The 24,852-nt window shown below is 44.8% G+C and overlaps 1 protein-coding gene across 1 annotated transcript in view; it reads right to left on the reverse strand.

The window, feature by feature from the left end:
• Positions 1-24,852, reverse strand: part of LOC115154018 (follistatin-related protein 4) — a 260,009-nt gene that overhangs the window by 13,209 nt on the left and 221,948 nt on the right. The window contains exons 8-13 of the mRNA XM_029699782.1: positions 11,523-11,643; positions 9,609-9,770; positions 4,477-4,611; positions 4,007-4,033; positions 3,089-3,207; positions 2,367-2,516 (exon numbers count right to left, since the gene is read on the reverse strand). Coding sequence (XP_029555642.1) covers positions 2,367-2,516; positions 3,089-3,207; positions 4,007-4,033; positions 4,477-4,611; positions 9,609-9,770; positions 11,523-11,643 — 714 coding nt within the window. The remainder of the gene's footprint in view (positions 1-2,366; positions 2,517-3,088; positions 3,208-4,006; positions 4,034-4,476; positions 4,612-9,608; positions 9,771-11,522; positions 11,644-24,852) is intronic.

A 24,852-nucleotide genomic window follows, 5' to 3' on the forward strand; every position in this document is an offset into this window, starting at 1 on the left:
TATTAAATACTTTTTTCTTTACATAGTTGAATGTGCTGACAACAAAATCACACAAAAATAATCAATGGAAATCCAATTTATCAACCCATGGAGGTCTGGATTTGGAGTCACACTCAAAATTAAAGTGGAAAAGCACACTACAGGCTGATCCAACTTTGATGTAATGTCCTTAAAACAAGTCAAAATGAGGCTCAGTAGTGTGTGTGGCCTCCACGTGCCTGTATGACATCCCTACAACGCCTGGGCATGCTCCTGATGAGGTGGCGGATGGTCTCCTGAGGGATCTCTTCCCAGACCTGGACTAAAGCATCCACCAACTCCTGGACAGTCTGTGGTGCAACGTGGCGTTGGTGGATGGAGCGAGAGACATGATGTCCCAGATGTGCTCAATTGGATTCAGGTCTGGGGAACGGGCGGGCCAGTCCATAGCATCAATGCCTTCCTCTTGCAGGAACTGCTGACACACTCCAGCCACATGAGGTCTAGCATTGTCTTGCATTAGGAGGAACCCAGGGCTAACCGCACCAGCATATGGTCTCACAAGGGGTCTGAGGATCTCATCTCGGTACCTAATGGCAGTCAGGCTACCTCTGGCGAGCACATGGAGGGCTGTGCGGCCCCCCAAAGAAATGCCACCCCACACCATGACTGACCCACCGCCAAACCGGTCATGCTGGAGGATGTTGCAGGCAGCAGAACGTTCTCCACGGCGTCTCCAGACTGTCACGTCTGTCACATGTGCTCAGCGTGAACCTGCTTCATCTGTGAAGAGCACAGGGCGCCAGTGGCGAATTTGCCAATCTTGGTGTTCTCTGGCAAATGCCAAACATCCTGCACGGTGTTGGGCTGTAAGCACAACCCCCACCTGTGGACGTCGAGCCCTCATACCACCCTCATGGAGTCTGTTTCTGACCGTTTGAGCAGACACATGCACATTTGTGGCCTGCTGGAGGTCATTTTGCAGGGCTCTGGCAGTGCTCCTCCTGCTCCTCCTTGCACAAAGGCGGCGGTAGCGGTCCTGCTGCTGGGTTGTTGCCTACGGCCTCCTCCATGTCTCCTGATGTACTGGCCTGTCTCCTGGTAGCACCTCCATGCTCTGGACACTACGCTGACAGACACAGCAAACCTTCTTGCCACAGCTCGCATTGATGTGCCATCCTGGATGAGCTGCACTACCTGAGCCACTTGTGTGGGTTGTAGACTCCGTCTCAAGCTACTACTAGAGTGAAAGCACCACCAGCATTCAAAAGTGACCAAAACATCAGCCAGGAAGCATAGGAACTGAGAAGTGGTCTGTGGTCCCCACCTGCAGAACCACTCCTTTATTGGGGGTGTCTTGCTAATTGCCTATAATTTCCACCTGTTGTTTATTCCATTTGCACAACAGCATGTGAAATTTATTGTCAATCAGTGTTGCTTCCGAAGTGGACAGTTTGATTTCACAGAAGTGCGATTGACTTGGAGTTACATTGTGTTGTTTAAGTGTTCCCTTTATTTTTTTGAGCAGTGTAGTTCTACAACTTAATTCTTCATGGTGCTCCCGAGTGGCGCAGAGATCTAAGGCACTGCATCTCAGTGCTCGAGGTGTCACTACAGACACCCTGGTTCGAATCCAGGCTGCATCACAACTGGCCGTGATTGGGAGTCCCATAGTGCGGCGCTCATTTGGCCCAGTGTCGTCTGGGTTTGGCCGGTGTAGGCCGTCATTGTAAATAAGAATTTGTTCTTATTAACTGACTTGCCTAGTTAAATAAAGGTTAAATAAATATTGTTCATTATCTTTTATCATGCAGCGTGACAGCAAATGAAAATGACTGTTTTGTAACTGTTAGCTAGGTGTTGTTGTTAAGGAAATACATGATCAGAATAAGGGTGTTATTTATCACTCTTAAAAAAAAGCCTTCCTGAAACATCTGTGTCGACTGGAGATGGCTGAGAGAGATGGAGGGAGGGAAAGGGTGGTAGAAAGAGATGGAGGGAAAGGGAGGTAGAGAGAGATGGAGGGCGGGAGAAGTAGGTAGAGAGAAAGGCAAGTTGTGCCCTCACACACACCAGTGAGGGTATGGAGAAGTGTGGCAAACCTTGGCGATTGAGAGGAAAACACCAGCTTCTCTGTTTTCAGCACTCTTCTTTACCCTCCACTCCCCCTCTCTCTCTCTGCTCCCTCTCTTTCCCTCTCTTTGCTCTCTCTCTCCCTCTCTTTGCACTCTTTCTTTCTTTCTCTCTCTGTTTTCACTCTCTCTCCCTCTCTCTTCTTGTGGTAAAAATAATGACTTTCATTCAAGCCCTTATCCCACTGTTGGTGAAAGCTTCGGGGGACGGCCCTCTAAACGGCTTATAGAGAAGATTAATAAAAACCAACCAACCTGCACCACTTTCTGGGCCTGGGTGTCGATGACCAGCAGGCGTTTTTGAAGGGGTTGGGTGACGTAGATGTACTTATCCCTCACACTGACCGCTGAGGACCACGAGCAGTGCTGCGGGGACACACCTTCACTTTTAGGGCACATTTCCTCCTGGAGAAAGAACGGGATGGAGGGAGAGAAAGAAGGAATGAAGAAGAAGAAGGTGAATCCACAGTTAATCACTCCACACACAGGACCATATTCGAAGAGTGGCCCCCTCTCTCTCACGCATACGGCAGAGAAAATGCTGTTTACAGCAGCAATGGGCTAACACATGACTTATTGAGTTTGTATCGATCTGTAATACAATTACAGCAACCAGTAAAACTTCAATCCCTCAGAGAAACAAGCCACTTTTATCAACTAAAGCCCATTGCTTTGGGAGAGTGATGTTCTCTAGTATATTACAGACGTGCAGGGTTACTGTGAGCTATTGACCTGGGGTCTTTGACTAATGGACATGAGTAATCCTATAACATTTAGTGAACGGAGGGCACAGTTACTAGCAATGGATTGTAGTGGAGTGGGGGGGGATGTCTGTACCTCTGTATGTCTGTAAGAGTGTGGCTTTTTCCATATGAATTGGTAGTACATCTTCAATATCATCTCAAGTCATAAAAAGTCCCAAAACACCTGCATCATTATCTTCTACAGCCAGTACATAGATTGATAGGAGGACTTACATAGCTGGCCACGATCCTCTCCGTGCGCTCAATGTGTTTACGTATCTCACACTCGCTGGGCTGCAGCACGGTGACGCCCTCATCAGAGAACACATAGAACATGTTTCCCACGCTCAAACCTGGAGAGTTAGGAAATCAAAAGAGCTTCTGCTGACGTTCTCACATTCAAAAGCCTTACAGAGAATACAAAGACCCTGTTAGCAGCACCTGAACTAGTCAATGACTGATGGAGTTGTCAGGCATTTTCACTGCAGAGTCAGTGACTGTGAACATGTCTAGCGAGTTCATTGTGAGACCGCCTTTTGAAACGTGATGGCCGCTATGATCCCGAGAACATTTTGCAGGCCTGACACCTGACTCTAAACAACAGCTGTTAATTAGACAACAGATTGATGCTTACAGGGACAAGGACATGCAGCAAGGCTGTTTATGCTGTGGAAAAGTATATTGTGTTGGGATGGCAGGTAACATCATATAGGACAACCAGATGCAATCAAAACCTTGAGTGCTGCTGACACGGTCATGATGTGACATTACGGCTGGTGATACTGTCTGTGCACAATCAGTATCAGCCCTGGAGAAGATTCAAACAATGGGCCTCTCTCTACTCTCTAATCAGCCATAATTATTATCATACACATGTTGTGGTGTCACAACTAGATAATAGAGGAAGAGTTGTGTGCTGAAATGTGGTCCAGCCCAGTATAAAAACTGTTTGCATTTTTGTTATATTTTCATGGTCAAGTCTTGTGAAATAACGTTTTCAGCAAGAAAATATACACGTAATGAATATACAAAATGAACATATTCACAGTACAAAACATAGGCATTCAGAGGAATTTTGGTCCATTATAGAAGTGAATTGAGAAGAAAAGAAGAAAATGGTACAAAGTGTTATACAACGGTATATTTCAGTACCTTCCTCCCTCCACAGTATGTTTGCAACTGCAGCATGAGCATCAGCATCAGCATCAGCATCAGAATGACAGAAGAGAGAGGGAAAGAGGGAGAAAGGGAGACAGAGAGAAAGATACCATGTCATATCAAGTCATTTCAGAAAAAGTGGAACAGAAACACGTTTAGCAAGAGTGATTCTTTACAGACACAGAAATACTTCAATTAACACAATAACATAAGTGTATCCTTGTTGTTTTATTGCATTTGACACAATCTAAACCCAAAGGCTGTAAAAAAAAATGTCACTCACATTGTTTTCTTTTATACAGAAAGATACCATAGAATAAAGCGTAAGCTTTTTGTTAATTGTATGCCAATATACTGTAACATTTTGCTAATGACTGTATACATTTTCATTGCCAAAAATACCTCGTGAAAATCGCGGAGGCATTTTTCCATGTTGTACTTGAAGTAAACTCTCAGTCACTTACGTGTCTTTCTAGCTGAGTCCTCCACAAACAGAGACGATATGTCCTCGTCCACCCCCACCTCGTTCTTAGCAATGCAGGTGTAGGCTCCTGTGTCCTCATAGCGTACGCTGCCAATGTGGAGCTCGCTCCCATTCGCTGTTACAGAGGAGTCTCAGCTCAGCCACATGTTTCTACACCGGTACACATTTTCCATGGCTGTTTCATCCTCCCACCTAGCAATACACTCAATGTGTTTTTCTAAATGAATGAACAAAGCTAATCTAAGTAGCCAACTAACTATGTACCCACGTCTCACTTACACAAGCTATTGAACGCCTGAACCCTTGTGATGACAACACAACAAACCTTCCTCAAAATATCTATTGACTGAATCCTCTTTGTTCTGTTCCCAGAGATCTAGTGTCAGGGGAAGGTTATATATCTCAGGACACAGTGAGTGCTATCATCAGGGAGAGGCAGCGCTCTGACGGTACAACTAGAGTGTGTGTGTGTGTGTATATGTGTATTCGTCAGGTTTTAAGCAAAGGTGATATATCTCAGGACACGGTGAGAGCTATCAGAGGCAGCAGAGGCAGCCCTGGCTCTCTGACACTAGCCCTTTGTGATCTACGGCTTGTTCTCACACTCACATCCATCCCTCCTCACCCTCACGCTGCTGCAGTGTTGCCTTGATCACAACAAGGCAATTTTCACAACACTGCAGCAGGAGTGAAGGACGCCCGTGTCAGACAGCTGCTTTCACGCGCCGTGTCAAAGATCATGTGCCAGTCTTTCACGTTCCTCCTCTCATCTCTACCTCCCTCTCTTTGTCATCTTTGATCCCCCTCTCTTGATCTCTTTCCATGTATCTCCTAAATGTGAACTGGCAGGCAGAGGCAGAGGCAGAGGAGGATAACTTCATAGTGCTGAACAAGACCTGACAGAGCCAGGGCCTGAAATAAACCCTGGGCTAATATGAACAACTTCTACAGGCACCAATGTACACATAATGCAATATACATTTTCTTCATTCTCATTTAGAACAATGGATTTTACTGAAAATTCTACCACCTGAAAAACACACGTTTGTATTTGAACTGTTTATTTTAGTGAAATGCACAGATAAATGGGTGATGTATGTACAATAGTTTGCGTTCAGATTCACTCTTCTAACTCCTCTTTAGGGGGAGTAAAGTGATGACGTACAGTGACCCGCCTCAATTAAACACCAGACACTGTTGGCATTACAGCTAATCCACAATTATGCCTTGATCAATTTTAATTATGCCTTGATCAATTAAGAATTTGCCAATAGTTAGGCATTACTTTCTCACTTAAAATGAATAACAAGGGAACGGACAGTTTATACTGGGATTTTCAGACTTGTAGTGAGGTAAGTCGTTCAGAATGCATCAGATAGACAAATATAATGAGCTGATATATGTCCTTACTCCATACAACAGGGGATAATGCAGCTGTCTATTCAGCACCACCAGTTGAGCTAAGCAGTCAGGACTTTGGACAGCACCACCAGTTGGGCTAAGCTGTCAGGACCTTGGACAGCACCACCAGTTGAGCTAAGCAGTCAGACCATTGGACAGCACCATCAGTTGGGCTAACCCAGTTGAGCTAAGCAGTTAGGACCTTGGACAGCACCCACCAGTTGGGCTAAGCAGTCAGACCATTGGACAGCACCATCAGTTGGGCTAACCCAGTTGAGCTAAGCAGTCAGGACCTTGGACAGCACCACCAGTTAGGCTAACCCAGTTGAGCTAAGCAGTTAGGACCTTGGACAGCACCCACCAGTTGGGCTAAGCAGTCAGACCTTTGGACAGCACCTTTTCCTAACAGTTGAGCCTATTAAACACTTCCATTGTAGCCTAGTGGTTAGAGCATTGGTAACCGGAAGGTTGTTGTATCGAATCCCCGAGCTGACAAGGTCAAAATCTGTTGTTTTTCCCCTGAGCAAGGCAGTTAACCCACTGTTCCCCGGGATCCGAAGATGTGGATGTTGATTATGGCAGCCCCCGCACTTCTCTGATTCAGAGGGGTTGGGTTAAATGCAGAAGATGCATTCAGTTGTTTTACTTTCCCTATAAAATGTGTCAAACTCATTCCACGGAGAGCTCAGTGGTGTCTGCGGGTTTTTGCTCCTCCCTTGTACTTGATTGATGAATTAAAGCCACTGATCAGTTAGGAACTCCCCTCACCAGGTTTTCTAGGTCTTAATTGAAAGGGAAAGAAAAAAAACAGCAGACACACGGCCCGCCATGAAATGAGTTTGACACCCCTGATGTAGAGGATCCTGGCAGCATCAGTGAGTACTGTAGCCTCCCCCTCATCCTGGTAACATCAGAGAGAATTGTAGCCTCCCCCTCATCCTGGCAGCATCAGTGAGTACTGTAGCCTCCCCCTCATCCTGGCAGCATCAGTGAGTACTGTAGCCTCTCCCTCATCCTGGTAACATCAGTGAGTACTGTAGCCTCCCCCTCATCCTGGTAACATCAGAGAGAACTGTAGCCTCCCCCTCATCCTGGCAGCATCAGTGAGTACTGTAGCCTCCCCCTCATCCTGGCAGCATCAGTGAGTACTGTAGCCTCCCCCTCATCCTGGCAGCATCAGTGAGTACTGTAGCCTCCCCCTCATCCTGGTAACATCAGAGAGAACTGTAGCCTCCCCCAGTACTGTAGCCTCCCCCTCATCCTGTCAGCATCAGTGAGTACTGTAGCCTCCCCCTCATCCTGGCAGCATCAGTGAGTCCTGTAGCCTCCCCCTCATCCTGGCAACATCAGAGAGAACTGTAGCCTCCCCCTCATCCTGGCAGCATCAGTGAGTACTGTAGCCTCCGCCTCATCCTGGCAGCATCAGAGAGAACTGTAGCCTCCCCCTCATCCTGGTAACATCAGTGAGTACTGTAGCCTCCCCCAGTACTGTAGCCTCCCCCTCATCCTGGTAACTTCAGTGAGTACTGTAGCCTCCCCCTCATCCTGGTAACATCAGAGAGAACTGTAGCCTCCCCCAGTACTGTAGCCTCCCCCTCATCCTGGCAACATCAGCGAGAACTGTAGCCTCCCCCAGTATTGTAGCCTCCCCCTCATCCTGGCAACATCAGAGAGTACTGTAGCCTCCCCCTCATCCTGGCAACATCAGAGAGTACTGTAGCCTCCCCCTCATCCTGTCAGCATCAGTGAGTACTGTAGCCTCCCCCAGTACTGTAGCCTCCCCCTCATCCTGGCAACATCAGTGAGTACTGTAGCCTCCCCCTCATCCTGGCAACATCAGAGAGTACTGTAGCCTCCCCCTCATCCTGGCAGCATCAGTGAGTACTGTAGCCTCCCCCTCATCCTGTCAGCATCAGTGAGTACTGTAGCCTCCCCCTCATCCTGGCAGCATCAGTGAGTACTGTAGCCTCCCCCTCATCCTGGCAGCATCAGTGAGTACTGTAGACTCATCCTCATCCTGGCAGCATCAGTGAGTACTGTAGCCTCCCCCTCATCCTGGCAGCATCAGAGAGAACTGTAGCCTCCCCCTCATCCTGGCAGCATCAGTGAGTACTGTAGCCTCCCCCTCATCCTGGCAGCATCAGTGAGTACTGTAGCCTCCCCCCAGTACTGTAGCCTCTCCCTCATCCTGGCAACATCAGAGAGTGCTGTAGCCTCCCCCTCATCCTGGCAACATCAGTGAGTACTGTAGCCTCCCCCTCATCCTGGCAGCATCAGTGAGTACTGTAGCCTCCCCCAGTACTGTAGCCTCTCCCTCATCCTGGCAACATCAGAGAGTACTGTAGCCTCCCCCTCATCCTGGCAGCATCAGTGAGTACTGTAGCCTCCCCCAGTACTGTAGCCTCCCCCTCATCCTGGCAGCATCAGTGAGTACTGTAGCCTCCCCCTCATCCTGGTAACATCAGTGAGTACTGTAGCCTCCCCCTCATCCTGGTAACATCAGTGAGTACTGTAGCCTCCCCCTCATCCTGGCAGCATCAGAGAGTACTGTAGCCTCCCCCAGTACTGTAGCCTCCCCCTCATCCTGGCAACATCAGAGAGTACTGTAGCCTCCCCCTCATCCTGGCAGCATCAGTGAGTACTGGAGCCTCCCCCTCAACCTGGCAGCATCAGTGAGTACTGTAGCCTCCCCCAGTACTGTAGCCTCTCCCTCATCCTGGCAGCATCAAAGAGAACTGTAGCCTCCCCCTTATCCTGGCAGCATCAGTGAGTACTGTAGCCTCCCCCTCATCCTGGCAGGATTCGTGAGCTCCACAAGACCAACATTAGCCTTAGTTCCAGAGGGATAACTAATCTAATTCTGAGTTGGAATACCTATATACTGATCCAATGTTCAAATATTCTGCCAAATAAGCTAAGAGTATAACTCTGGAAAACGGCTTCATTCTGTAGACTCTTATGTTTGAGCACCCTGTTAAACCTTTACTAGATATAAGGGTATTTTCAGATCTACCCCAAATAGCAATTAAATGAACATCCTGGAATCCAGCTCCACGGATCTGCCAAGTCTAAACTGGGCTGTGAGAGTGACAGTTGGCAGATCCGTGAAGCTGGATTGCAGGATGTTAATGTATATATGAACCTTGCAGAACCTCCCTTGTTTCAGCTGAATCTGAAGCCTGATAACAGGCTATTACCACAGGTAATGATCCACACACAGCCTGTAAACTGCCATCTAATGAGGGTTACTCCATAAAAGACACTCTCTTGTGTCCCCTCGGAAATTGAAATTCCCGTTCAACTCTCTCACATGGCTGGCTGCTGTATAATTCATTTTCACACACTGTTGTTCTATCTTTTTCTTTATCATGTTCTTCAAAGGCTTGGATTGGATATTTACTCTTCTAAAATCAGTGGCTGGCAAAATAACAATAATCAAAACGGTGACCCTAAACTTGGATTTGGCAACACAGGAGGGTGTGACACAGAATGAGCCCGTAGTATAGCAACACCTCCATGGTTCCCTTTGGTGTGTCTGCTAAACAGGAGTCGCTGTGATGGTAATAACAGAGTGCGTCTCAAATGGCACCCTATTTCCTATATATTGCCTTTGGGCCCCTTGTCAAAAGTAATGCACTATATAGGGAATAGGGTGTAATTTAGAAAACATACAGTCTTGTGAGTGTGGGCAGGAGTAGCCTGGTGCCTTACCGATGAGGGAGAGCTGCTTGGAGGGTCTGGGCTGCAGGTCCATGCCGTTCTTCAGCCACAGAATCTTAGGGTCTGGGATGCCGTCGGCGTGGCAGTGCAGACTGGCAGACACACCAGGCTCCTGGGCCTGCGTCTCTGGGTAGACCAGGATCACTGGGGGAACTGGATACATAGACACACACACACACACACACACACACAGAGACAAACATAGCCACAATAGAGTGGAGTCAGGGAGGTATAATTACACAAGCACAGCAGGCAGAAAGGCTTTCATTTCACACTAGTACCACACAAAATCACACATAGCTACAGGCACTGCGTTACAACAGAGTCCAGCGCAAATGTTTATAACACCAAATAAGTCCACTGTTAAAGGAAGTTAAGAAGGTGAATCTGAAGGCACACACAATATAGGAGAGGCAAGAAAATCCACTTTGTGGAGTAGCCCCAGTCATTATTTACAGGTGAAACACTTCATATCCAAACACAAACACATGGTAATTGTCTTTGAAGATAACCTGCCTTCCAGGAAGCACACATTTCCCTCCCTCTTCAACTGAATGTCTCAGATACAGCTGTATCATTTTGCAATTAGCCTAAATCCTGCCTTACAACACACAATCACACCTATAATCCTTGTTAATTGAAAATCATTTCAGGCTATTTTTGTCTATGCATATCTGTGCGAGCAATGAAATAAAGCTTGGGAAATTGAGATTGTTATCTTTGATTTGATACAGTACAGACGGTACAAACGGCTCTCCCAAGGTCCTCAATGAAGAGGAAGGCCCGGTAATCACACGTAGACTCAGCAAAAAAAGACTTATGGGAATGATTTTGTAGAGCAGTGTGTTTTGCTAAGTGTCAGCCCCAGCCCCTCTGAGCTGAATCCTGCTGGCTATTTGATGTACTGTAGATATAACACTGTACATGCTCAGGGTGGAATCATCTGAGTAGGGTGAGTAAAACACCATGGGTATAGACTTGATTTGCTTTCTATGATAATATGTGGATTATATATGGAATGCCAGTCCTGACCCTGGAAGGTCCTTCATCCACGAAAGCATCTAACTATTTGTTATCTATTCAAACTATTTGTTCAAACTATTTGTTATCTATTCAAACTATATGTTATCTATTAAAACTATATGTTATCTATTAAAACTCTTTGTTATCTATTCAAACTATTTGTTATCTATTCAAACTCTTTGTTATCTATTAAAACTATTTGTTATCTATTAAAACTCTTTGTTATCTATTCAAACTCTTTGTTATCTATTCAAACTATATGTTATCTATTAAAACTCTTTGTTATCTATTAAAACTATTTGTTATCTATTAAAACTCTTTGTTATCTATTAAAACTCTTTGTTATCTATTCAAACTCTTTGTTATCTATTAAAACTCTTTGTTATCTATTAAAACTATTTGTTATCTATTAAAACTCTTTGTTATCTATTCAAACTATATGTTATCTATTAAAACTCTTTGTTATCTATTAAAACTATTTGTTATCTATTCAAATTATTTGTTATCTATTAAAACTATTTGTTATCTATTCAAACTATATGTTATCTATTAAAACTATTTGTTATCTATTAAAACTCTTTGTTATCTATTAAAACTATTTGTTATCTATTCAAATTATTTGTTATCTATTAAAACTATTTGTTATCTATTCAAACTATATGTTATCTATTAAAACTATTTGTTATCTATTAAAACTATTTGTTATCTATTAAAACTATTTGTTATCTATTCAAATTATTTGTTATCTATTCAAAAAGCAACAACATAAAAAGGAATCTAACATTGAACGCAGCGATGATTGCACTGCAACTGTACCACCAAATTCTGGTGAACACATGCCATCAAATGACCATGAAATGTCAAGTATATGCCATTACTAACCATTCACCTGCAGTACATGGGTCTGGCAGAGTTCTTCATATCCATACGCATGACAGCTGTAGTTCCCCATATGGATGGTTGTCACCTTGGTGATGTAGAGGGAGCCGTCATCACCAAAGTCCTATTGGGGGAAGAGGAAGGTGGCAGTGGAGGATGGTGAGGGAGGGAAGAAGGGAGGGGAGGGATGTGAGGTAAGGGAGGAGGAAAAGGAGAGAAGGTAAGGGAGGCAGGGTACACAACAGGGGACCATGGAGTGATGAGAAGCATATAGACCATGAATCAACGTGGTCCCTGGATGTTGGGACGGGCATGGGGATTGGAGCCCTGTCGTCACGCTCAATCAGTCTGATAAATAGGAAGGGTTAAAAATACAAAGAACATTAGAGTGATTAATGAAGCCAGTTGTTGTTTTTCAGGATGCACAACTCACCTGGGGTTTCAGCGTGGCTTAAGGAGGATTAAGACACTAAACAGTGGTGTCCCAGTATGTGGCGGACTGACAGTGTGCAGATGTGTGGAGTTAGCTACCTTAATAACCAAACACATCCCTCTCTAAACAGAGACTAAAGACTTGGAGTTGATTGCCGCAAGCGATCGTCCCACTACGTGCTTTAAGAAACTACTGCTTCTCATTAGGCTAACGAGATGGGAGTGGATGAGGACATAATGGTCTATGCTTTAAGGTGAGGAAAGGTATTGAAGAGGAAATACTTAGGAGGGACATTAGAAATGCTTTACGGAACATATGAAAACAGTAGACACTGCTTTAGAGATCAATTACTGTACAGCAGGGTCTCCCAAACTCGATCCTGGGTCCCCCCCTGGGTACACGTTATGGTTTTTGCCCCAGCATTACACAGCTGATTCAAATAACCAACTCATCATCATCATGTGCACCCAGAGGGGGCCCCCAGGAAAATCTATCCTACAGCGTTTATCCCTATAAGAGATCAATTTAACTGTGTAGCGCTGATTCTTCTTATTTAGTTCCAGTACAGGTTTATATGATTAAACAAGACATACTGAAAATCATGTACAACTTTCAAGTTCGATTAGTAGTATGTACAGGATACACATGTTATACACCGTCCAATGAAAGGCAATGCAACAACAATAACAAATAATAAAGATAAGAATACGAACATAAAGTAAATGACAGTGGAATAGAATAAACATGTTAGCATTTATTATAATACAGGAAGGCACAATTTATAGTCCAATATTTCCACGTGTATTGGGGAAGGAGCTATTGGGGGACAATCATTTAAATTGTGGAGTATTAGCAATAGTAAATAAGAGTGTGGTAGCAGCAGTTGTGATGTGTAGCATGAATGTGTGTTGGTGTGTGTGTGCGTGTGTGCGTGTGTGTGTGCGTGAGTGCAGAGAATCAGGTGGCAAGTCCAGTTCAAGTGTTCAGCAGTCTGATAGCTTGTAGATAGAAACTGTCTCTGAGCCTGTTGGTATCAGACCTCATGCTCTGATACCGTTTGCCTGACAGTAAGGGAATGAACAGCTCATCGCTGTGGGGTCCTTGATGGTGGGCCTTTTGGTCGTGGATGGAGCAATTCCCGTACCAGGTTGTGATGCAACTGGTCAGGATATTGTCGATGGTCCAGCTGTAGTACTTGCAGAGGACCCGGATTGGCATGGCAAATTTTTTCAACTGCCTTAGGAAGTAGAGATGCTGTTGCGCCCTCTTGACAAGAGTGGTGGTGTTGTTGGTCCATGTCAAGTCCTCTGTGATGTGGACGCCGAGGAACTTAAAACTGCTGACTATCTCTACTGCAGTCCTGTTGATGTGGATCAAGGCATGTTCCCTCCTCTGCTAACTGAAGTCAACAATCAACTCCTTTGTTTTGCTGATGTTGAGAGAGAGGTTGTTGTTCTGGCACCATAATGCCCGCCTATAAACTGACTCATCGTTGTTGGTTATCAAGCCTACAGTTGTGGTGTCGTCAGCAAACCTGATGATGGAGTTGGTGTTGTGCAAAGCTACACAGTCGTGGGTGAACAGGGAGTACAGCACAGGGCTGAGGACACAGCCCTGGATGGCCCATGGGTTAAGAGTCAGTATAGAGGAGGTGTTTTTGCCAATCCTTACAGCCTGTGGTCTGCTCATCAGGAAGTCCAGGATCCAGTGGCAGAGGGTAGGTTCCAGACACAGGGCTCTGAGCTTGTTGACGAGCTTGGAGGGTACAATTGTGTTGAATGCTAAACTGTAGTCAATTAACAGAATTGTCACATAGGTGTTCCTCATGTTCAGATGTGTTAGGGACTTGTGAATAGCGATGGAAATGGCATCTTCCGTGGATCTGTTGGAGCTGTAGGCAAATTGGAGTGGGTCCAGTGTGCCTGGCATGATGGCCTTGAAGTGGGAAGCCTCTCAAAACACTTCATGTCACCTTGGTTTTCTTGGACACTAGAACGATGGTAGTCACCTTGAAACAAGTGGAGACTACAGCCTGGGACAGGGAGAGGTTGAAGATGTTTGAGAAGACGCCCGCCGGCTGGTCAGCTTTGTGAATATTCACTGTTTTGAGAGTTTTCCTCACGTCAGCCTTGGAGAGCGAAAGCACATGGTCTTGGAGGGAGGCTTCGGTGGGCACCACACAGCTGGATCATACATTTCCAATTATTGTCTTAGTGTCAACATGTTGTGACTCAAATTATGGACCTCATAAAGGGATATTTGTTATTGTTAAAAAAACTGATTGAATACAGTGGAGTGGCTGTACACTTACAGTTGACGTCGGAAGTTTACATACACCTTAGCCAAATACATTCAAACTCAGTTTTTCACAATTCCTGAAATGTAATCCTAGTAAAAGTTCACTGTCTTAGGTCAGTTAGGATCACCACTTTATTTTAAGAATGTAAAATGTCAGAATAAGAGTAGAGAGAATGATTTATTTCAGCTTTAATTTCTTTCATCACATTCCCAGTGGGTCAGAAGTTAACATATACTCATTTAGTATTTGGTAGCATTGCCTTTAAATTGTTTAACTTGGGTCAAACGTTTCAGGTAGCCTTCCACAAGCTTCCCACAATAAGTTGGGTGAATTTTGGCCCATTCCTCCTGACAGAGCTGGTGTAACTGAGTCAGATTTGTAGGCCTCCTTGCTCACACACGCTTTTTCAGTTCTGCCCACAAAATTTCTATAGGATTGAGGTCAGGGCTTTGTGATGGCCACTCCTGTCACGGTTGTCGTTGGTGAAAGAGGACCAAAACGCAGCAGGTACGTGTATGCTCATTTTGATGATTTATTAACTTCAAACAAATGACCGTACAAAAATAACAAACACGAGAAACGAACGACAACAAACAGTCTGGCAAAGCCTAGGGCTGAACGCAGAACAATCACCCACAAATCACAAACACAAACACACCCTTATATATGGGACTCTCAATCAAAGGCAGATAGACAACACCTGCCTTCAACTGAGAGTCCCAACACCAATTAACCAACATAGAAACACACTCACCAGATTAGACATAGAAATACATAAACATAGACTATAAACCAAAACCCTGGAAATACTAAATCAAACCCCCCTTTGAACAAACACACCACCCTGAACCACATAAAACAAATACCCTCTGTCACGCCCTGACCAAACTACAAACAATTAACCTTATATACTGGCCAGGACGTGACAGTACCCCCCCCTTAAAGGTGCTACCCCAGAAGCACCTTAAAAAAAACAAAAAATAAATAAATAAATAAATACCCCCAAACAATACCCAAAAGAAAAATTCCCCCTTACTAAAGGGAGGGAAGGGAGGGTGGCTGCCGTCAACGACGGCACTGTGCTACACCCCCCCTCCCCAACCCACCTATATTGGAGGCGGCTCAGGTTCTGGCCGTTCCAGGCAGTCTGGGCAGTCTGGCAGTTCGGGGCAGTCTGGGCAGTCTGGGCAGTCTGGGCAGTCTGGCCACTCCGGCAGTTCAGGGCAGTCTGGCCACTCCGGCAGTCTGGCCACTCGGGACGTTCAGGGCAGTCTGGCCACTCCGGCAGGTCAGGGCAGTCTGGCCACTCCGGCAGGTCAGGGCAGTCTGGCCACTCCGGCAGGTCAGGGCAGTCTGGCCACTCCGGCAGGTCAGGGCAGTCTGGCCACTCCGGCAGTTCAGCGCAGTCTGGCCACTCCGGCAGTTCAGCGCAGTCTGGCCACTCCGGCAGTTCAGCGCAGTCTGGCCACTCCGGCAGTTCAGCGCAGTCTGGCCACTCCGGCAGTTCAGCGCAGTCTGGCCACTCCGGCAGTTCAGCGCAGTCTGACCACTCCGGCGACTGTTGACTGGCGGGCAGCTCCGACGACTGTTGACTGGCGGGCAGCTCCGACGACTGTTGACTGACGGGCAGCTCCGACGACTGTTGACTGGCGGGCAGCTCCGACGACTGTTGACTGGCGGGCAGCTCCGACGACTGTTGACTGGCGGGCAGCTCCGACGACTGTTGACTGGCGAGGCTGGGTTTACGCACTTGCCGTTTAGTGCGGGGAGCGGGAACAGGACGAGTCGGACTGGGTGGACGCACTTCCGGGTCCGCACGAGAGACAGGAGCTGGAAACCCAGGGCTATGGAGGCGCACAGCCGGTCTAGATCTTACCTCCTGCACAACCCGCCTTGGCTCGATGGAACTAGTAGCCCTGCACGAGCGGAGTGCTCGTACAGGGCAGACTGGGCTGTGCAGGGGCTTGATGGTAGCCGTGCGTAGAGCGGGAGTTGGGTAGCCTGGTCCTCGGAGGCGTACCGGCGACCAGATGCGCTGCGCAGGCATCCTCCTACCAGGCTGGATGCCCGCTCTAGCACGGCACCTGCGAGGGGCTGGAATAACTCGCACCGGACTGTGCGTGCGTATGGGTGAGATACTGCGCTTCTCAGCGAAACATGGCGCTCCCCACCTCATACGCTCCTCCATATAACCACGGGTAGCTGGCTTCCGGCTCTTCCCTCGCCTAGCCAAACTACCCGTGTGCCCCCCCAAAAAAATTTATTGGGGGTGCCTCTCGTGCTTCTCCCTCAGCGCGTCTCTGGCCTCGTACCACCGCCTCTCTGCCTTGGCTGCTTCTATTTCCCACTGCGGGCGCTGATAATCCCCAGCCTGATGCCAAGGTCCGGCCCCGTCCAGAATTTCCTCCCAAGTCCACTTCTCCCGCCAGTCCAGCTCGAACGCCGTCTGCTCCTTCCTCTGCTGCTTGGTCCTTTGGTGGTGGGTGATTCTGTCACGGTTGTCGTTGGTGAAAGAGGACCAAAACGCAGCAGGTACGTGTATGCTCATTTTGATGATTTATTAACTTCAAACAAATGACTGTACAAAAATAACAAACACGAGAAACGAACGACAACAAACAGTCTGGCAAAGCCTAGGGCTGAACACAGAACAATCACCCACAAATCACAAACACAAACACACCCTTATATATGGGACTCTCAATCAAAGGCAGATAGACAACACCTGCCTTCAACTGAGAGTCCCAACACCAATTAACCAACATAGAAACACACTCACCAGATTAGACATAGAAATACATAAACATAGACTATAAACCAAAACCCTGGAAATACTAAATCAAACCCCCATTTGAACAAACACACCACCCTGAACCACATAAAACAAATACCCTCTGTCACGCCCTGACCAAACTACAAACAATTAACCTTATATACTGGCCAGGACGTGACAACTCCAATACCTTGACTTTGTTGTGCTTAAGCCATTTTGCCACAACTTTGGAAGTATGCTTGGGGTGATTGTCCATTTTGAAGACCCATTTGTGACCAAGCTTTAACTTCCTGACTGATGTCTTGAGATGTTCCTTCAATATAGCCACATCATTTTCCTCCCTCATGATGCCATCTATTTTGTGAAGTGCACCAGTCCCTCCTGCAGCAAAGCACCCCCGCAACATGATGCTGCCACCCCCGTGCTTCACGGTTGGGATGGTGTTTCTGTCACATTCCTCTTCGTCAGAAGATATGTTGAAATCGCTGTCGGAAAAAGTGGACCAATATGCAACGGATTGCGTGCTCATCATCATTTATTTTCAATGTGAACACGAGGAAAAAACAATAAACAAAACTCACGACAGGAACAGTGTAGCAGGCTAAACAAAAGCAGTGCTAACATACAACTACCCACAAGTGACAAACAAAAACACACACCTACTTATAGGACTCCCAATCAGAGGCAACTAGAAACACCTGCCTCCAATTGAGAGTCCAGCAACCAAATCTGCACATAGAAAACTTAACCTAGAACCTACTCATACTAAAACATACACCACAAAACTCCGGAACACATAAATAACACACCCCTCTAAGCTATACACAAAAAACCCCACCATACAAAACAAACATACCTCTGCCACGCCCTGACCAAATAATACAAATAATCCTCTATACTGGTCAGGACGTGACAGTTCTTCGGCTTGCAAGCCTCCCCCTTTTTACTCCAAACATAACAATGGTCATTATGGCCAAACAGTTCTATTTTTGTTTCATCAGACCAGAGGACATTTCTCCAAAAAGTATGATCTTTGTACCAATTTGCAGTTGCAAACCATAGTATGGCTTTTTAATGCCGGTTTTGGAGCAGTGCCTTCTTCATTTGGTACGGCTGTCGTATAGATTAGACCAAGGCGCAGCGGGTTGCGTGCTCATCATCATATTTTATTAAACACGTGAACGCGGAAAAACAAGAAAATAGTGAAAACACGACAGGAAACAGTTTTGCAGGCTATAACTACAAGCAGTGCAAAAACACAACTACCCACAACTAAACAGGTGAAAACAAGCACTTTAAATATGACTCCCAATCAGGAACAACGATGAACAGCTGTTCCTGATCGAGAGCCACACAGACCACAAAGAAATATACAAACTAGAAACCTAGAACACAAAAACCCAGAACATACACCAAAACCCCGGAACACATAAATACAACACCCCTCTACATACACATAACCCCCCGGACCACATAAAACAAATACCCTCTGCCACGTCCTGACCAAACTACAATAATAAATACTCCCTCTACTGGTCAGGACGTGACATCATTGCTGAGCGGCCTTTCAAGTTATGTCGATATAGGACTCGTTTTACTGTGGATATAGATACTTTTGTACCTGTTTCCTCCAGCATCTTCACAAGGTCCTTTGCTGTTGTTCTGGGATTGATTTGCACTTTTCGCACCAAAGTACGTTAATCTCTAGGAGACAAAACGTGTCTCCTTCTTGAGCGGTATGACGGCTGCGTGGTCCCATGGTGTTTATACATGCGTACTATTGTTTGTACAGATGAACGTGGTACCTTCAGGCGTTTGCAAATTGCTCTCAAGTATGAACCAGACTTGTGGAGGTCTACAATTCTGAGGTCTTGGCTGATTTCTTTTGATTTTCCCATGATGTCAAGCAAAGAGGCACTGAGTTTGAAGGTAGGCCTTGAAATACATCCACAGGTACACCTCCAATTGACTCAAATTATGCCAATTAGCCTGCCAGAAGCTTCTAAAGCCATGACATCATTTTCTGGAATTTTCCAAGCTGTTTAAAGGCACAGTCAACTTAGTGTATGTGAACTTCTGACCCACTGGAATTGTGATACAGTGAATTATAAGTGAAATAATCTGTCTGTAAACAATTGTTGGAAAAATGACTTGTGTCATGCACAAAGCAGATGTCTTAACCGACTTGCCAAAATTATAGTTTGTTAACAAGACATTTCTGGAGTGGTTGAAAAACAAGTTTTAATGACTCCAACCTAAGTGTATGTAAACTTCCGACTTCAACTGTACACATAAAGAAGCATGGTATTGTTTCATAAATCTTTCATTTTAGTTTGTATTTAAAACGAAAAACCACCCAAAATGTTCCTTCTATCTTTTCACCCCTTATAAAACAGTAATAGCTCTGTACTGTATTCATAATAGTCTTAGCAGAAAATCATTTTAAGATGTTTGAATGTTAGCATAATGGATTTTTCAGAGCAGTCCCAAACGGCAAGCAAAAGGCCTGTTTGACATGCTCATTACATTTTTTTTATAGCATAATTGTTTTTGGAGAAAATGGAGAAAACGCATTAATTATTTTGGCCCCGCTTTAAATGACCTGCAGCTTATAAAGGCTTCATTAAGCCTTCATAAACACAACATATGTGTTATGAATCACCTATAACAGTATGCCATGCTTTATAAAGGGTTCATAAATGTGGCATAACTGTGTGACATAAACACCCATGTCAAATTTGACATAACCCACTCTGCCAAATATGACATAAACCTGTGCTTTATAAAGGGTGGCAAATGCACCGCTTAATAAAGGCCTTATCAATAATATTAACTTGAGGGATTTACAAAGCATTTCTAACCGTGTTATGCATCTTGGTATTGGTAGAGCGTTGCAACCCTAGGATATTGGGTTCGATTCCCGAGACCACCCATACGTAAAAATGTATTCATTGTAAGTTGCTGTAAGTTGCTTTGATAAAAGGGTCTGCTAAATTTTACATATAATATCATATTTCATTAAACCATTTCTAGGATGGCCCAACCTCTTTCCCTCTTGGGTGCATAGTCAATATTGGACCTGACCTCAACTTCCCCCAAAATGCTGTGCTGCAGGATGACGCACACTCTAATGTGCAGTCATGCACAGCAGAAGACTCCAGTTTTTTTTGTTTTTGTTTTTGCATGTTTCTTTTTACCCCAATATTTTTCTGGTTTACCCCAGTTTTTTCACTGTTGTTTGGTTAGAAGGTTTTCTGTAGCACAGTAAGCCACATGTGAGTAAAAGGCCAGCAACACTTTGTATTATTCAGAGCCCAATGAAGTGACACCATACATTCTACAGACCCTACTGAGTATTTCCTACAACGCTTTTACTGCAGCACCCAGAATAGTTTTTGCTCTATAAGACAATATGTATTGATTCGATTGGGGGCATTTATTTGACCTTGGAACATGTTTTAAAACCCAAATTGAATGCACATTTCACTTAAATATCAACAAAAATGAATAATTGTTCATGTTTAGACAATTGTTTTTCATATACAGTGCATTTGGAAAGTATTCAGACCCCTTGACTTTTCCATATTTTCTTACGTTACAGCCTTATTCTAAAATGTATTAAATAATTGTTTCCCCTCATCAATCTACACACAATACCCCATAATGACAAAGTGAAAACCGTTTTTTTGAAATTTTTGCAAATGTATTAAAAATAACAAACAGAAATACCTTATGTACATAAGTATTCAGATCCTTTGCTATGAGACTCAAAATTGAGCTCAGGTGCGTCGTCTTTCCATTAATCATCCTTGCGATGTTTCTACGACTTCATTTCATTCCACCTGTGGTAAATTCAATTGATTGGATATGATTTGGAAAAGCACACACAGGTCAATATAAGGTGCCACAATTGACAGTGCATGTCAGAGCAAAAACCTAGAAATCAAGTTGAAGGAATTGTCCGTACAGCTCCGAGACAGGATTGTGTCGAGGCACAGATCTGGGGAAGGGTACCAAAAAAGATCTGCAGCATTGAAGGTCCCCAAGAACAAACTGCAGTCCGTTATCCTTAAATGGAAGAAGTTAGGAACCACCAAGACTCTTCCTAGAGCTGGCCGCCTGTCCAAACTGAGAAATCGGGGGAGAAGGACCTTGGTCAGGGAGGTGACCAAGAACCGATGGTCACTCTGACAGAGCTCCTGAGTTCCTCTGTGGAGATGGGAGAACCTTCCAGAAGGACAACCATCTCTGCAGCACTCCACCAATCAGGCCTTTATGGTAGAGTGGCCAGACGGAAGCCACTCCTCAGTAAAAGGCACATGACTCCTCGCATGGAGTTTGCCAAATGGCACCTATAGAATCTCAGACCATGATAAATAAGATTCTCTGGTCTTATGAAATCAAGATTGAACTCTTTGGCCTGAATGCCAACCGTCATGTGTGGAGGAAATCTGGCACCATCCCTACGGTGAAGCGTGGTAGTGGCAGCATCATGCTGTGGGGATGTTTTTCAGCGGCAGGGGCTGGGAGAGATGAACGGAGCAAAGTACAGCGAGAACCTTGATGAAAACCTGCTCCAGAGCGCTCAGAACCTCAGACTGGGGCGAAGGTTCACCTTCCAACAGGACAACGACTCTAAGCACACAGCCAATACAACGCAGGAGTTGCTTCGGGACAAGTCTAAATGTCCTTGAGTGACCCAGCCAGAGCCCGGATTTGAACCCGATCGAACATCTCTGGAGAGACCTGAAAATACCTGTGCAGCAACGCTCCCCATGCAACCTGACAGAGCTTGAGAGGCTCTGCAGAGAAGAATGGGAAAAGTCCCCAAATATAGGTGTGCCAAGCTTGTAGCGTCATACCCAAGAAGACTTGAGGCTGTAATCGCTGCCAAAGGTGCTTCAACAAAGAACTGAGTAAAGGGTCTAAATACTTATGTAAATACGATATTTCAATTAAAATGTATTTGATACATTTTCTAACATTTAAAAAAAACAGTTTTTGCTTTGTTGTTATGGGGTATTGTGTGTAGATTGATGAGGGGGAAAAAACTATTGAATTCATTTTAGAATAAGGCTATAACATATTTTTTGGGGGAAAAAGTAAAGGGGTATGAATACTTTCAGAATGCACTGTATCATGAATGGTTGTTGACACTTTCTACCATGTGTGCCGTGTTTCTCAGGTGGTAGAGCATGGCACTTGCAACGCCAGAGTTGTGGGTTTGCTATCCAAGGGGTTCCAGTATGTAAAATGTATCCACACACTACTGTAAGTCGCTCTGGATAAGAGCTTCTGCTAAATGTTGAATTATTACGTGGGGGACATTTATTTAGAAAATTCCCGAAATTCCATGACCCAAAAGTACTTCTTTAGTGTGGCTCATGAAACGCTAATCATGCGAATCAAATCAAATGCCCACTGGACAGCGAAAGACAATTACTGTAGCTGCCTCAATCGTAATGTGTCATGACTTCACAGCAATTGCTAGCTAACCAAAATTCCCCTAGAATTAGCCACGTCTCATAATCACGTCATGAAATTAAATAGGAATATAATATTCCGAATTGAATGGTTTCCTATCTTTATTTTCTTTAAAAAAAAAAATTATTGAACCTTTATTTAACTAGGCAAGTCAGTTAAGAATAAATTCTTATTTACAATAATGGCCTACCAAAAGGCAATAGGCCTCCTGCGGGGCCAGGGGCTGGGATTAAAAATAAAATTAAAATATAGGACAAAACACACATCACGACAAGAAAGACAAAATAACACTCCATAAAGAGAGACCTAAGACAACAACATAGCATGGCAGCAACACATGAAAACACAGCATGGTAGCAACACAACATGCCAACAACATGGTAGCAACACAACATGACAGCAGCACAACATGGTAGCAGCATAAAACATGGTACAGTACAAACATTATTGGGCATAGACAACAGCACAAAGGGCAATGACGTAGAGACAACATTACATCACGCGAAGCAGCCACAGCTGTCAGTAAGAGTGTCCATGATTCAGTCTTTGAATGAAGACATGGAGACAAAACGGTCCAGTTTGAGTGTTTTTTGCAGCTTGTTCAAGTCGCTACCTGCAGCGAACTGAAAAGAGGAGCGACAAAGGGATGTGTGTGCTTTGGGGACCTTTAACAGAATGGGACTGGCAGAACAGGTGTTGAATGTGGAGGATGAGGGCTTCAGTAGGTATCTCAGATAGGAGGGAGTGAGGCCTAAGAGGGTTTTATAAATAAGCATCAACCAGTGGGTCTTGCGACAGGTATAAAGAGATGAGCAGTTTACAGAGGGGTATAGAGTGCAGTGATGTGTCCTATAAGGAGCATTGGTGGCAAATCTGATGGCCGAATGGTAAAGAATATCTAGCCACTCGAGAGCACTGTCGTGTCTTTGGCATCATTAAACTGAAGACATGTTTATCAAATAACTCTCTGTAATTATTATTACGCGATTAAACTGATTAATCGTGTAACTGTAATTAACTAGGAGGTCGGGGCACCAAGGAAAATATTCAGATTACAAACTTATAATTTTCCTAATATAACTTTCAGATATTATAACATCTGATCCATGAGTCCTCTGATTAATGATATGTTAGTTTACCTCACGTCAGTCTCATTCCAAACGTCGTAAATTGTTGGTTATCTACACGAACCCTGGCTAACAAGTTGAATCAGCAATACAAAATTAGGTTTAATTATTGATTTACTAACTAAATAATTCACAGAAATGCAAAACAAACAGATATGGTTACAAGGAAATGATAGAAGAATGTGCCCTAGTGGGCTAAACCGGCATGGCGGCTTGTTACACAAAGAAAGGGGGTTGGGCTTGAATGAAAGAGCGGGAAGACTGAGGAACACAGAAACTGCAGCTATGCCATCGTAAATACATTATCGTATGCATTCTAAATCACCGCCCATTTGGAAAAGGAAAATGCAATAAATATTTACTCTGAGCTGCGCTTCGGTAGGTTGGTCGTAGATGCTGGCCGGTTGGCCAACAGAGATCTTCCTGTCCTCGGAAGAATGTCATTGGTGGTAAAATAGATACTTGTAGTATCTTCGTCGTGTGTTAGACTGGATCCGTCGTCCGTCCTTTCCTAGCCCACGTCTACAGCGGCCGCTGCTAACTCAACGGCTAGGAAGTATCACTTCTGTAGTGAATAAGGGTTCAAAGTTCATACCATTCGCAACCAAAGCTAACGCTGAGGTTGGCTTAGTTCTGTACTTGACATGTGTGTCCTTTTAACGCAGAGGCTGCAGACCTCACGTACCGGAACTCCTGGTTACATTGTGTCATTGTCTTATATAGTGGCGAGGGGAGAAGGGTGTGTTTCATCGTTTATAACCCCTGTCTCTTCACAGGGGCGGGCCACTGATTAAGCAGGGCACTTTCCTTATGAAAACCCAATTCTCTCATTTGGAAGCTAAAATTAAATTTAATCTTCTAACAAAGTTTCAATATCAAACATTTAAATTGCACAACAATTCCATGTGAATTTGATAACTAGAATGTGTAGACTTTCCCAGGTACAGTTTATGTCGTCCTGTCATCAGTCATAATGTCTCAGATGACAACCGAACTGACATCCATACTCATGGATATGGTTCCTTTCCCCCAACAAATATGGTTCCTTTCCCCCAACTTGTTTGATGTTCCCAGACTCTCTATATTTAACAAAGGCTATTCAAAAGTCCTTCAGTAGGGTCGGAGAGAGAGGGGAAGGGAGAAAGGTATTTATGGGGGGTCATAAACCTTACCCACAGGCCAACGTCATGACAGCACCCTTACCTGCCGATCTATAA

The sequence above is a fragment of the Salmo trutta genome, chromosome 19 (genome assembly GCF_901001165.1).
Source record: "Salmo trutta chromosome 19, fSalTru1.1, whole genome shotgun sequence".
In the NCBI taxonomy this organism is placed as follows: domain Eukaryota; kingdom Metazoa; phylum Chordata; class Actinopteri; order Salmoniformes; family Salmonidae; genus Salmo; species Salmo trutta.